This window comes from Squalius cephalus (genome assembly GCF_949319135.1).
Source record: "Squalius cephalus genome assembly, chromosome: 13".
Classification (NCBI taxonomy): domain Eukaryota; kingdom Metazoa; phylum Chordata; class Actinopteri; order Cypriniformes; family Leuciscidae; genus Squalius; species Squalius cephalus.
Window position 1 is genome coordinate 11,613,930 of NC_137134.1, and position 14,569 is coordinate 11,628,498.

General features: G+C 36.0%; 1 protein-coding gene across 1 annotated transcript; it reads left to right on the top strand.

The window, feature by feature from the left end:
* Positions 1-5,454: 5,454 nt before the first annotated feature.
* On the top strand, positions 5,455-14,566 carry ssuh2.2 (ssu-2 homolog, tandem duplicate 2). The gene is made up of 13 exons (XM_079890065.1): positions 5,455-5,998; positions 6,304-6,356; positions 6,825-6,914; positions 6,993-7,062; positions 8,584-8,713; positions 8,800-8,860; positions 9,690-9,808; positions 9,885-9,947; positions 10,022-10,110; positions 11,618-11,710; positions 11,806-11,911; positions 12,847-12,954; positions 13,315-14,566. The coding sequence occupies exons 1-13, from the start codon at positions 5,976-5,978 to the stop codon at positions 13,456-13,458; spliced, it is 1,149 nt and encodes a 382-aa protein (XP_079746191.1). The 5' UTR covers positions 5,455-5,975; the 3' UTR covers positions 13,459-14,566.
* Positions 14,567-14,569: the final 3 nt, after the last annotated feature.

A 14,569-nucleotide genomic window follows, 5' to 3' on the forward strand; every position in this document is an offset into this window, starting at 1 on the left:
ATCAAGCGCCGGAAGTGGCTCCTGCTCTGAAATGTGGCCGTGCGCAACATTGCCGCTGGTGTTGTTGTTGTTGTCAAACTGCTAGTTTGCAAGTGTGAATGTTTGGTTTAATATAGCAGGGACAATTATGTTTCAAATTATTGCATAGATTTTTACCAAATAAAATATATTTTTAAACTTAAAAAAAAAAATCTTTTAAACTTTTCCCCCCTACAGTTGGTTCTTTTCATCCCAAGTTATATGTGCTATATTAAGTATGTACATTTCATTGCAATTGTGTTTATTCATGTGTATTTTAGTGATACCTTGGCAATAAAAAAGGAAATCAAAGGTTTTTTGTAGTTTTTTGGCTTTCAGTATTGTTAGCCTTACTGTAAAGCTAGTGTTAGTTAGTTAGTTAAAGTTTATTTCGGTCAACTTCAAGAAAAAAAAATAAAGAAAAACAATTTACAAGCAAACATAGAAAACAAACATTAAGTTAAATTGTAAACAATATTTAAAAGAGAGAAAAAAAAGTTGATCGACCGAAAAGGTGTCGGCTGAAGCTTATGCTTATTGCGCCGATCCTTTTTACATAACATTTATTTTACACACAACACCAAGTCCCAAAGTCATCAAGCATACAATGACTAAGAAGAAAAAGAAGCTAAATTCATTCAGTTTTGTATAATGTGATCTTTTTTTTTTTTAATAATTTCTTGAAACTACTAATGGATTTACATATTTTCAATTCATCATCGAGACTATTCCACAGTTTAACCCCCTGAACAGACAGACATCTCTGTTTGACATTAGTTCTGATTTGAGGTTTGCTGAACATAAGTGTTCCTCTGAGCTCATAAGGAGTAGATTTAATCTGAAACAAGTTCTGGACACAGTCTGGAAATTTACTATTTATTATTTTATACATTATTTTGGCTATTTTAAATTCCACCAAGTCATTAAATTTGAATAGGTTGGAATTCATAAATAACTTGTTTGTTGGGTGATAATAATCTGTTTTATTTATAATTCGTATTGCACGTTTTTGCAGAATAACAATTGGTTTTATTATTGTTTTGTATGTATTTCCCCAGATCTCTACACAGTAAGTCATGTATGGCACTATTAGAGACTGGTACAATATGTTGAGGGCCTTTGTATCAAGAATGTGTTTTGTTTTAGACAGGATAGCCAGTGTTTTAGAAATTTTTGACTTTATATAGGTTATGTGAGATTTCCAGCTGATCTTGCGGTCAATGATGATACCTAAGAATTTAATTTCATTTACCAATTCTAGTTCAAATTTATCAATTCTCCAAAACAATGACAAAATTCACATTTAGACGATATAAGCATTCAAAACTTACAGTCTCTCACTTCTGCCAAGAGTGGTGCAGGTATGACATCACTTTGAAGGCCAAAAAGCACATTTTAGCACTTCATCGTCCCAAATTCAATTTTTTTTTTTTTTTTTTTTTTTTTTTTTTAATGGGGTTTTGGTTTAAAATAAGGTATGTAAATGTGGTACAATATACAAGCTCAAGATAATTTCACGTTTTATTCCACAACATAAAATACATCAATATTACCCCCACTCGTGATTTTTTTAAGCTGTTACATGTCTTGAAAAAGGTGGTTGCTAACAAGTGGCTAAATGGGACTACAGTCGAGATTAAACGTCATCACGCCGAACAGATAAACTCAGTCCGCTTTTAATTATGCTTTAATTATGCCGTTATGCTTATAATTGTGCCCTTACAAACTACTTTAACTCAAACGTTCAGGGTAATGATGGTGACATTAAAGTCGTGAAACCGTGGTGTAGTTCGTTTATAGCCTAACTTTAGCTTTTTACTTCTAGCAACTGCTTTTAGGCTTCAAAATTCATAAAAGTTGTGTTCATCTGTGATAATTATCTTGATGGACAAAAAAGTGTAAGTATCATAAACTTTTGTTGATCACAGAGCTTGTTTTTAGCGATAATCCAAAAGCCTATGGGAAAATCCTATTGGTTTTTTGTCGAGGGAACCAGTGTGACGCGAACTGCCGGTTGACAAAATGACGTCACACCTGCACCAACTCTATATGGATCAATGATTTTGATGACATCACTCTGCACTTCAGCTTCTCATCAGATTTTCTGTCCAATCAAATGCTCTCTAGATTCTGAAGCCCCGACCACTACACTATAGGCTGAAATCGGTCACTTGTTCACACATTCACTATTTTCTACATGGTGAATGGCACACTGCATTATAGGGGATAGGGAACGATTCAGACAGTGTAAATATGCTTTCCATTGGGGCGAATGAAGTCCGGTTTCATGTTAGTGTCACGCGACACGATAGCACAGAGCGGGTCATGAATGAATGGAGGTCTATGGTGAAATACCCATCAAAATCCACTTTTCTCAGGATATAATTTTTTGTCTAGTAATTTGAATGTTGTATTCGAAAGGAGATGCAAAGAAATTACACATTGCTGGCTGTTAGATTTTTTAGAGTCACTTATTTGCTTTAAAAAGTCTTTTAAAATGTCAATGACGTCATACACATCGTACGACCAGAGATACTGCGTTACGGCAATCCTTCAGTCACTTTGGTGCGTTTCGCGCTCTGCACTTTCTTTTCTCTCGAGGCATCGACAACACAGCTGACACAGGTAAATACACAACACAGCCGACACAGGTAAACACACAACACAGCCGACACAGGTAAACACACAACACAGCCGACACAGGTAAACACACAACACAGCCGACACAGGTAAACACACAACACAGCCGACACAGGTAAACACACAACACAGCTGACACAGGTAAACACACAACACAGCCGACACAGGTAAACACACAACACAGCCGACACAGGTAAACACACAACACAGCCGACACAGGTAAACACACAACACAGCCGACACAGGTAAACACACAACACAGCCGACACAGGTAAACACACAACACAGCCGACACAGGTAAACACACAACACAGCTGACACAGGTAAACACAGCCGACACAGGTAAACACACGACACAGCCGACACAGGTAAACACACGACACAGCCGACACAGGTAAACACACAACACAGCCGACACAGGTAAACACACAACACAGCCGACACAGGTAAACACACAACACAGCCGACACAGGTAAACACACAACACAGCCGACACAGGTAAACACACAACACAGCCGACACAGGTAAACACACAACACAGCCGACACAGGCAAACACACAACACAGCCGACACAGGTAAATACACAACACAGCCGACACAGGTAAATACACAACACAGCCGACACAGGTAAACACACAACACAGCCGACACAGGTAAATACACAACACAGCCGACACAGGTAAACACACAACACAGCCGACACAGGTAAACACACAACACAGCCGACACAGGTAAACACACAACACAGCCGACACAGGTAAACACACAACACAGCCGACACAGGTAAACACACAACACAGCCGACACAGGTAAACACACAACACAGCCGACACAGGTAAACACACAACACAGCCGACACAGGTAAACACACAACACAGCCGACACAGGCAAACACACAACACAGCCGACACAGGCAAACACACAACACAGCCGACACAGGCAAACACACAACACAGCCGACACAGGCAAACACACAACACAGGCAAACACACAACACAGCCGACACAGGCAAACACACAACACAGCCGACACAGGCAAACACACAACACAGCCGACACAGGCAAACACACAACACAGCCGACACAGGCAAACACACAACACAGCCGACACAGGTAAATACACAACACAGCTGACACAGGTAAACACACAACACAGCTGACACAGGTAAACACACAACACAGCTGACACAGGTAAATACACGACGAGTTTTTGTTTTGTTTGTTTCTGGTCCCGCTTCGGATGCCACGATGCCATCAAGCGGTATCTCTGGTCATAATCAGTCCTTCACTGACCAATCAGCGTTCATTAGCAGAATGCTAGCGTGTTATGGGCAACAACAACTCAACCTGTAAGAAATCGAAAGGACATAAGTACTCGTTCATTCAACTTTCGACCTATAACCCATGTTGAACTTGCAAAACCTACAATCAAATCTGAGATTTCTCAACGGCAATCGGGTGAAAGAGACAAATTTAGCCGTCTAGCCCCATAGAGCTGGAAAGTCCCGCCCCTTCTGCTAACCCCACTGGACCTCTAGGTTGAAAAATCGTCAATGCAAGTGAATGTGAGAAAATAATTATTTTCTGGTCCCGTTTGAATTTTGCCATGAATGTGAACATATGTTGTCTGTGAATTTTTAATATAATGTTTTGTGTAAAGAATGCTACAATTTAGCGGTAGAAGTTTGATACGGTTAGACTTTGTGTGAGAGCACTTTGTGGACTACAACTCTTCGCTCCTAGTTTTTACATCAGACACGAATCTGAAGAAAGAACAGCCCATTTGGTTTGAATGTTGACATTTGGGTACAAAACACACAGACATCTTGATCTGTCTCCATAGATTATCGCAGCATTAGCACCGTGATTTGACAAGTGGAGGGAAAATGTGTTATGGGGTGACGTCACGCGACATGTAGTCTTTCTCGTTATGTCTTTTCCACAACTGCTAGCCAAAGAATCGTACAATATACTGTCAAACTCGCAACATGAAAAATTATATAAAAAATTCACAGACAACATATGTTCACATTCATGGCACAATTCAAATGGGACCAGAAAATAATTATTTTCTCACATTCACTTGCATTGACGATTTTTCAACCTAGAGGTCCACTTGGGGTTTTACGGATGGGTGGGACTTACCAGCTCTATAGACTCCCATTCATTTTGCACTCATGGGCGATCGCCCCCAGTGGAACTCTGGTGGAACTACAACCAAAATTTGGTACAATAGGACTTAATAGGGAGTGGGCAGGCTCTCCGTAGACGGGCTCTGACTTGTTGGCTGCATTCAAAATCACATACTTTCCTACTATATAGGCGAAAAACAGTATGTGACAAAATAAGTATGTCCGAATTCATAGTAGGCTTACTCATAAGAGTAGGCAAAAAGTACCCGGATGACCAGTGAGAATCTGAAGTGGGGACATTATCCCACGAGGCCACGGGAAAAGATTTATGAATGGAAATGAAGCGACTGAGGCTTGTAGGTCATGTGACAGTAACAACATGGCGGGTATACGTTCGAATTTTTGTTTTACTGTCGCGAAGTAAATTCAAATTCAAATGTAGGCTACCTACTCAAACAACACGATTTCGGGCGCACTAGGCTATCCCACGATGCAATGCATTCAACTCTACTGTCCATTTGATGAGTTTGAACATTTTATACAAAAACTGCAAACTCAGTTTATAGGCCTATCTTGCTGGATTAAAAATTTAAGGAACGAGGTCATGTGAGAACTGTTTTGGATCATCATTGCACAATGTCAGTGCTAAACAGCAGCCTACTCTGAACAAGATGATTGCAACAATAACAGGATTACATAGTAGGCCAACCAATTGATTTTGAAGAGTGACAAAAATAATAATAAAAATTTAAGTCTAATTGAAATTAATATTTGTTTTTGAATTGTTTGTCCTCTACATAACGCTGTGCTATCACAAAAAATAAAATACATAAAAATACTGCTAAACCTGAAAGACACGTTATTCCAATAACCGTAATACATGCTGGTACGCAAAACATCTGTTACATGAAGTCAACACTGTTTAGGCTTCTGTTGTCGACGTTCAAGCTTATAAACAAATATTCATTAAACAATTTTTTTTACAAAGTAATAATAGCCTATATAGTCTAGGGAGTTAAAATATTGATGTTTCCCATGTCAAATGTCCTCTAAAAGTCTCAATTTGATATTAGCTTCATGATGATAAAATCTCAGGTTACAGTGCTGCTCTTCCGCTCTCTTCCGTATTAACTCTCGCTTCTCACAAAACGAAAGTTATTTGTGGATCGCGCTGAAGGAAGGAGGATGGACAGGACGCATCTTCTGAGGTATGGTCGACAAACTTAACGAAATTATGAAGAGAAGTCCGTTTGGATGCTGGTTTTTATCAGAGAATCGCCAGAAATATGTATTGACATTAAACGCAACATCGTGCAAAAGTGTTATCTCGTCAATCTAGCGATAAAAATGTATGACGAACTAAAGGCAACGAGTCATTTGAGTTTCTTTCTTTCTTTCTTTCTTTCTTTCTTTCTTTCTTTCTTTCTTTCTTTCTTTCTTTCTTTCTTTCTTTCTTTGTATTTTATATGTGTTAGTGGGCTAATAAAAACATATTGTTTTGGTTTTACAACAGTGACCAGGATGGAGTCCACACTGGCCCATCATGCCCTGTTGAACCTTATGCAGGTAATCAAAAATTATTTCCAAAAGATTTACTCAAATATCCCTAAACAACCATCTTACATGAGCAACTGCACACATTTATAGGTAACACGTTATCATGTCCTTGTTAAACGTTAAATTATGCATATTTACATGCCTAAACTAACCCTAATCCAAAATTTAATCCTAATCCTAACCCTATTTTTAGTAAGTGCTGAATGTAGTTAATTATTACTCATTACTTATAATTACACTCTATCAAGGATAACCAAAATAAAGTGTTACCCACATAACCACATCACATAATAAAAACCTTATATAGGTCACCCCGTTTTCACTTCAACAAAGCTTCGTTTAGCATAACATTCGAGAAGCATGTTTCCCGTTTACGTTTCTACTGTTTCCTCATTGCATGAAAAACACAGTAACAGCCTTAAAACATGTTTAAAGAAGACAGTAGGGTGAAATAAATTTGTGATGTACATTAAACAGATCCGAACACAGTGCCAGGCGATGTGGCGACGGCTCCTCCTGCGGATTTAATGCCTGTTGTTCCTGGATATGAACGTTTGGGGCCTAATGGTGAGAACAATTTCAGTAGCTTCATTTGAAATGGAGAGCAAAATGTTAGTAATGTTGGATTTGTTATTACATCCGCAGTCATTCCACCATCAGATTTTGGATCGGCGCAGCCTCAAGCCCCATCCAGTGCTCCAGAGCGACGCTTTGAGTAAGAACCGCAGCACTTACACACTAAAATCAAAGTTTTAATCACTTGAATGATAAAATACACATTATTATTAATATAGAGCACATTCTTCACTCTCTTTATTGGTGCATCAGGGCTTAAAATGCCTCAGTAAGTGGAAAATAGAGAAATATTGCCCAATGTGTCTATTTTGTTTTGTTAAAAATAACTTTAATCACTTTGCAATTACGATTTCCAAGCTTGTAATTAGGAGTTTGATTTTAGTTGTCTCCTGTATTTGGACATGTTGATGATTGCTCCTGCATTGCATGACTGGTTTTCATGTCATGGCATGAATTCATGAATGAGGAAAATCTTTATTTATTTATTTATTTAACTCCACCTTTTTCCTTTGTCATTGTCAGAACACTAGACCAATGGTTGGTCATGTATCCTGCAGCATAGACTCATAATTAGTAGTGCAACATATCTAAATACAGCATAACGCAGAGTCGGCAAGACATTTTATGATCAATCAAACCCTCTAATGATATTGGAATAGGAAATAAAATGTATACATAAATCATTTATGATAGTATAAATAAATATGTAAGGATAATGAAAAGTAATAAATTATTATTGCTAATTTAATTAATGCATTTTTATAAAGATTTTATATTTATATTTTCTGTTTTAATTAGAATTTTAGTTAAAGTTTTCATCATTTGGTTGTGTGTTTTTGTCATTATTATTTATTTTACATGTGTATTAAGTTTTAAGTTTAAATTTAGTTTATTTTTATTTATTTTATTTATTTATTTTATTTATTTATTTATTTTATTTTTTTATTTAAATGTTGCTTTGGAAACTACCTAAATAAAAATAAGTTTACATTTTTGTACATATTATTTTATTTCAGTTAAAGTTACGTAGCCCCGCAAATCATGCGACTTCCCCCTGTAGTCAATAATTGTATCCCTTAAAATTTATATTTGATCACCAAAATTACATATTTAAACTTTTTTTCCTTGGAAAATAAAATCTCCATGCCTTAAAAAAGTCAGAATTTAACTTTACACCCTTGCCTCATTTAGTATTCATGGTTCTATGAATATGCAAATGAGCCCCGCCTCCACTCACTCGCTCCAGCTTTGAGATCCACTCGTTGACGATCACACATTGACCTGATTGGTTACTGGTCGTCAGAAACACCAGCGAATTCAAAGCGTGTTTTTGAGACCGTCTTTGGTTCACTGAGAAAATACTCAGCCATAGTGTTGCCATAGAACAAATTAGTAAATTGTGTGCATGATTTAGCAAAACAACAGAATGTATTATTATGTCATGCGCACGATTAACAATTTTTTTCTGAATGTCATGTGCGGGGCTCCATAAAAAGGGATAGTTCACCTAAAAATGAAAATTTTGCCATCATTTACTCTCCCTCAAGTTGTTAAACCTGGCTTGGTTAAAATGGCCTTTCCATGTTGAAAATCCTGAAGTCAATGCCTGATAAATGAGTGGTCAAAAGTTCACATGCTAAAGTTCACGTCATGTCCTCAGGATTCCGGCGATCAGTGAAGAACTGGCACAGGAGGCCTTCACAAAATATGTCACCAGCAAATGCTGTTACGGCTCTAAACCGGTCAGAGAGATGGTGTTCACAGACCTGCAGTCCCTCAACACATATCGGGTCAGCACCAGCATTCACAAGCATCATGTTAAACTATATATATATATGATGCCATGCTCACACATGCTGAATGTTTGTCCTTATAGTACCGGTTGGAGACTTTTACAGAGTCTAGAACCACAGAGTGGGACAGTGAACCATACGATGGTGAGCAGAGTTACATTTTCATTCTCAACTACTAATACACACACACACACTGGCTGCCTGTTTTTGATTCTGTCAGTAATATACTTGTCTCAACGATTAAGACACGAAAGTGTAAGTGCGAAAGTAAGTGTACACCAAATGTTTTAACTAGTAATTTTCGTACTTGTTGTGAAAAGTAATGCAAAAATTGAATGTACTGATGGATCTCATTCAAACTGAGCTGATATTGACAGAGTCAGAAACATATATTAAAGGCACATATAAATGTAACATTTATTACAACATGAGAAGATTGTTTCAAGTTCACTTGTTATAAGATTTTATAAGCCTATTAAATGTTAAGCATTATGGCTTTCAACCATACAGAAATGTTGAATGGCTATAATAGCTCATTTCATTCCCTTAAAATTGGGGGGAAAAATCCTCCAAATTTAACAATATACTGTTGTTTCTACATTCATTTAGAGATTCAATGTAAAAATTTGTCTTAAATTATAAAAATATATTACAGATTTGAATGTTTGCATTGATTAAATGTGATTAACATAAAATGTGAGATTAATGGTCCCTATATATATATGAGGCGGAGCCTCAGAGCCACACCCACCTATTACGACCAACCAATGGTAGTTTAAAAGTTTTTACCAACCGGAGTAAACTTTTCCGGAAAGTTTGGCAAACAGTTTTGAACTCCAAACTAATTTTTGGCCTGATTTAGTTCCCATCACACCAGTTTATTCTTAAATTTCACTTGAAGTATATCGGGACCTTAACAGCACTCATTTGTATATGTATATATATATTGAATGTGACTTGATTGACTGATCAGGTCAGGTGGTGGATGGATTCGGAGTGCCCCCCGGTCCGTGGAGTATTCCTGTGCCCATCCCGGCCCTCTTTAAAGACTGCGAGAAAGCCGTCCGCGTTCCTCACACGTCTACTGTCAAAGTAACACATTTCAGTCTTCCATTCATCACATTCAATGAACAATTCATCAATGAAGCATTCGTTTTCGTTGTTTTAGGGTTGCCATTCATGCCTGAATCTTGGAAGATCTGCATGCGGAAGATGCGTAAATTCTGGCAGGGTAAGTATGACGACATGACGTTTTTAATATTTCGTTCTCTTTATTTTTTCATTATAATATTTCTATTGTTACAGACTCGATGTGGAGGCTGTAGTGGCACGGGTTGGACTCAGTCCAGTGAACGGCAACGCTGTACGATGTGTCGGGGCTCGGGCATGATTAAGTATGGAGTCAACCTCTGGTTTTGAATTAAAATTTCAACAAAAATGCAACATTACACTGTTAAAAATAAAGGTTCTTTATTGGCATTTATGGTTCCATTAAGAACCTTTAACATCCATGGAATCTTTCCATTACACAAAAGGTAGTTCATAATGGAAACATTTTTAAAATGCTATTATAAAGTGTTATAAATTCAGAATTGCGAGAAATAAATTGCAATTCTGACTTTTTTCTCGCAATTGCGACTTTATATCTTGCAATTCTGACTTTATAACACACAATTACAAATCGTGATCTTAGAATTATAAGGTTCTATAAGGCTATCTCCGTTTAGGGTAGTTCTGAGATATTGAGCATCAAAGTTTTTACATCCCAGCTGGCAAAACTGTTATGTTTTAACTGTATTTTATTAATAACTACTAAAAATTTTTTTTTTTGTTTACAAAAATAACACCACACAGGCATTAATAAACACCTAATGGATCAGATTATGTCAAAAACTCAATTTCGACCAAAAGTGGAGATAGAACCTTATAATTCTAAGCTCACGAAATTTATTTCACGCAATTCTGACTTTATAACACACAATTACAAATTTATTTCACGCAATTCTGACTTTATAACACGCAATTGCGAGTTTATATTTCGCAATTCTGACTTTATAACACACAATTACAAATTTATTTCACGCAATTCTGACTTTATAACACGCAATTGCGAGTTTATATTTCGCAATTATGACTTTATAACACGCAATTGCGAGTTTATATTTCGCAATTCTGACTTTATAACACGTATTTGCGACATTATTTCTCGCAATTCTGACTTTATAACACACAATTGCAAATTTATATCTCGCAATTCTGACATCTTTTCTCCGAATTGTGAGATATAAACTCGAAATTGCGAGTTATAAAGTCGAATTCTAAGGGAAAAAATACTTTTTTCCTCAGATTTGCGATTGCGACTTTATATCATGCAATTCTGAATTTTTATCTCCCAATTGCGTGTTATAAAGTCAGAATTTCGAGATATAAACACGCAATTCCGAGAAAAAAGTCAGAATATCAAGTTTATTTCTCAAAATAAACAATTCTGACTTTAAATCTCGCAATTGCAACTTTATATCACGCAATTCTGGGGAATTGCGAGATGTAAACTCGCAATTGTGAGAAAAAAAGTCTGAATTGTTAGATAAAAAGTCGCAATTACCTTATTTATTTTTCATTCTTTGGCGGAAACAAGCTTCCATAGGGAATAGTACAGAGGGAGGGGGAAAAACATCTTTTTTTTTTTTTGGAGGAGAGTTTTTTGAAGTGATGATAATAGTAAACATAAATCCAAAGCAAATACTTAACATTTGGGTTTAAATTTAAGATATCTTGCTTTGTGAATGTGGTATTTACCTCTCATACAAGACATAGCTCCTTATTACCAGAAACATTACAATGAAAAAAGAACCTTAATGACAGAAATGTTAACAGTGTGTTAAATGATCTGTATTCCAGGTGTCATTCCTGTGGAGGAGTCGGTTCAATTACCTGCAACACATGCAGAGGGAAAGGAAAGCTCCTCTGCTTCATCAAACTAAAAATCACATGGTGAGAAGACGTGCAGTTAGCACCACTAATCAGCACATACAAGCTTATGTACTTTTTTTATTCATGCTTTTTTCTCCACACGTTTATCTTTTCAGGAAGAACAACATTCATGTTGCTGTGATTGACAAGCGCTCTGGGTTCCCCGTTGAATATCTCGACCAAATTCCTGGAGAGAAGCTTCTAACTGATATGGCTAAAATGGTGAGCAAAAAACATCACGGTGCTCATGATGCCTTTGTTATTTGAAGGCGTTTTTCTGAATTTTAGGTTATTATTTTAGGTTATCTGAGATCTGAGATTATGTATATATTCATATGTATATTTGAGATACGACCGCTAATTTTACACGCTAATGATGCCTGTTAGGTGTTCAGAAACTTGAAACCTGCTGTGTAAACTATTAAAAACATTTCTGTTAATTGAAATAAAGCTGAAATAAAATGAAATCCAAATATTAGATGAAAAACTTCAACTAAACAAAAATTAGAAATGTTGCCATGACAATGAAACAAGTTTGAAGCATTACAATAATTAACTGGACATAAACTACATAACTAAATAAATAAATTAATTAACCCTTAAATGGTGATATTTAAGAAAAAATAAATAAAATGATAAAAACGTATAACAAAATGAACTAAAAATCTATACCAAAATTGATTTAAAACACATTTATTTCATACTAAGTATACTACAAACCCATTAACATATTTACTGACGTATTGCTTGAGTCTTACTGAAATAAATAAATATAATTAAACTTTATTTGGAGTACATCTTTATTGCACAATGCACATTTCTTAATATTAAGCCTAAAAATGTGTTTTAATATCACTATTAGTAAGGATAGTATGATCTCTGTATAATATCAGTCTTTAAATGCAAGATATTTAAAGTGTACCTGAAGTATACTTGCAATAGTTCCACTTTAGCATCAAATATACTTAAGTATATCTTTAGTTGGACCTCAGCACTATTTCCGTACTATACTAAAGTACATTAAGTGGAAAAAATGCAATAAAAAACACCTGATTTGACCCCTTTAAAACATCTTCAAATTGAATAATTTACATCGATTACTTTACAACGTAACCCTGTTTGGCTTTGCCACTGAAGTTTTGGCCCCATCGCTGCAGGTCTATCCAGTCGTGGGTTTCCCGGACAGCTCTGTGAACGCAGCGTCTGAAAGTGCCGTGAGGGAACATCAGGCTCAGTTCTCCACCACCTGTAATATTCTGCAACAGGTTGAGTATCATTCATCTGATAATACAAATCAGTGCTTCTGTCTCTTTAAGGCCACATCTCAGCCTCCACTCTTCTGGGAATTAATGAAATGACCTCTTCCCGTTGCCTCACTCCCATGGAATCCTTAAAGAAACATGATTAGAGCTTGCAGTTAACAGCAAGTTGTTTGTCATACTGTCAAGCACTCTGAATATTCCCATGTATTTAAACAAACTAAACACGAATATTGAAAAGAAACGGAGAAAACCATACCATGCTCTTCTCTAGAGAACTGGACATTAAAATGCATTTGATATGGAAAGTTAGAGACAAAGCATAAGCTCTAATCTTGTGTTTGTGTGTGTGTGTGTTTTTTCCAGAGGCAGACCATTGAGCTAATTCCCATCACTCGAGTGCATTACACCTGGAATGAAAAAACCTACATTTATTTTGTATATGGTACTGAACACAAAGTTTACACCAAGGATTATCCTGCTAAATGCTGCTGTTGCTCCATCCTTTAAACATGCTGTATAGGCCACTGTCACATGTTAAAAGAGCTATAATGTCATCTTCATATAAATAGTTATACCTATTTGAAGTCAATACAAAGAAATGGTAGGCAAATTAAAAAAGACCATGCTTTAAATGAGTTTCTATCCTAAATTTGAGATTTTTTTTTCCTCAATTCCGAGTTTATTACTCATAATTCTTACTTTTCACCTCAGAATTGTGAGATCTGAGCTTTAGTCCGAATTGTATTCTGAAAAAAAAAAATTGTAAGATAAATATTTGCAATTCTTAGGGAAAAAAAGACCAGAATTATGAGCGATACCTGTAAACTCGCAATTGAGAGAACAAAAGTCATATTGTGAGATAAATTCAGTTTCACCATTTTATTTTTTGTATTCCTTGGTAGAAAGAAGCTTCCATTTATTAATCATTTTCAATGCACAATTATGAAAATTATCTGGCACATTCTTCCTCTTTTTTTAATTATAAAATCTTAATGAACCTTAAAAATAGGCTTTATTTTATTTTTAGTGTAAAATATTATATGCTACACTATATTGTTACCTGTCATATCTTCACTTTTGCTAAAAAATCAAGTTATTTTGAAATACTTATTTTAATAGTTGTCGCACATAGACCATTATGAAAGTGTACTGTTACATTTTTTATCACATGTAGTTATTCATATTTTTCTTTATCGCTTAATTTTGTTATTCAATAATTTGTATAGGCAAATGCATCGTGTGTATACACTACAAGCTGATCCTATAGTCCTAAAGGGATAATTTACCCAGAAAGCCATTTTAAACTGTCTTCAAAGTTTAGTTCCAGATCTGCACGACTTTCTTGCGCAAAAACAAAACAAAACGAGATGTTAGCCAGAATGGCAGCGTGAGTCTCCATCCACTTTCATTGCATCCTTTTTTATAGAAGAGAATGTCGACAGACGCGTTCATTCTGCCGAACATCACATGTTGTGTCTCACGGAAGTCACATGTTTGCAACGACTTGAGCGTGAATAAATGAAGGAACTTTATTTTTGAGTAAACTGTGCCTTTAAAGACTCTGTAAATTCTGTGAGATGTAGCGCGCTTCATTAAAACAGTCTGTCAGAACGTTATT

What these genes read in the sequence shown, in the direction of transcription:
- ssuh2.2 (XM_079890065.1), top strand. Translation starts at nt 5,976, where the DNA reads ATGGACAGGACGCATCTTCTGAG. An exon ending in GCTCCAGAGCGACGCTTTGA is followed by an intron (nt 7,063 to 8,583) that starts GTAAGAACCGCA and finishes TCATGTCCTCAG; the next exon opens with GATTCCGGCGATCAGTGAAG. An exon ending in GATGCGTAAATTCTGGCAGG is followed by an intron (nt 9,948 to 10,021) that starts GTAAGTATGACG and finishes CTATTGTTACAG; the next exon opens with ACTCGATGTGGAGGCTGTAG.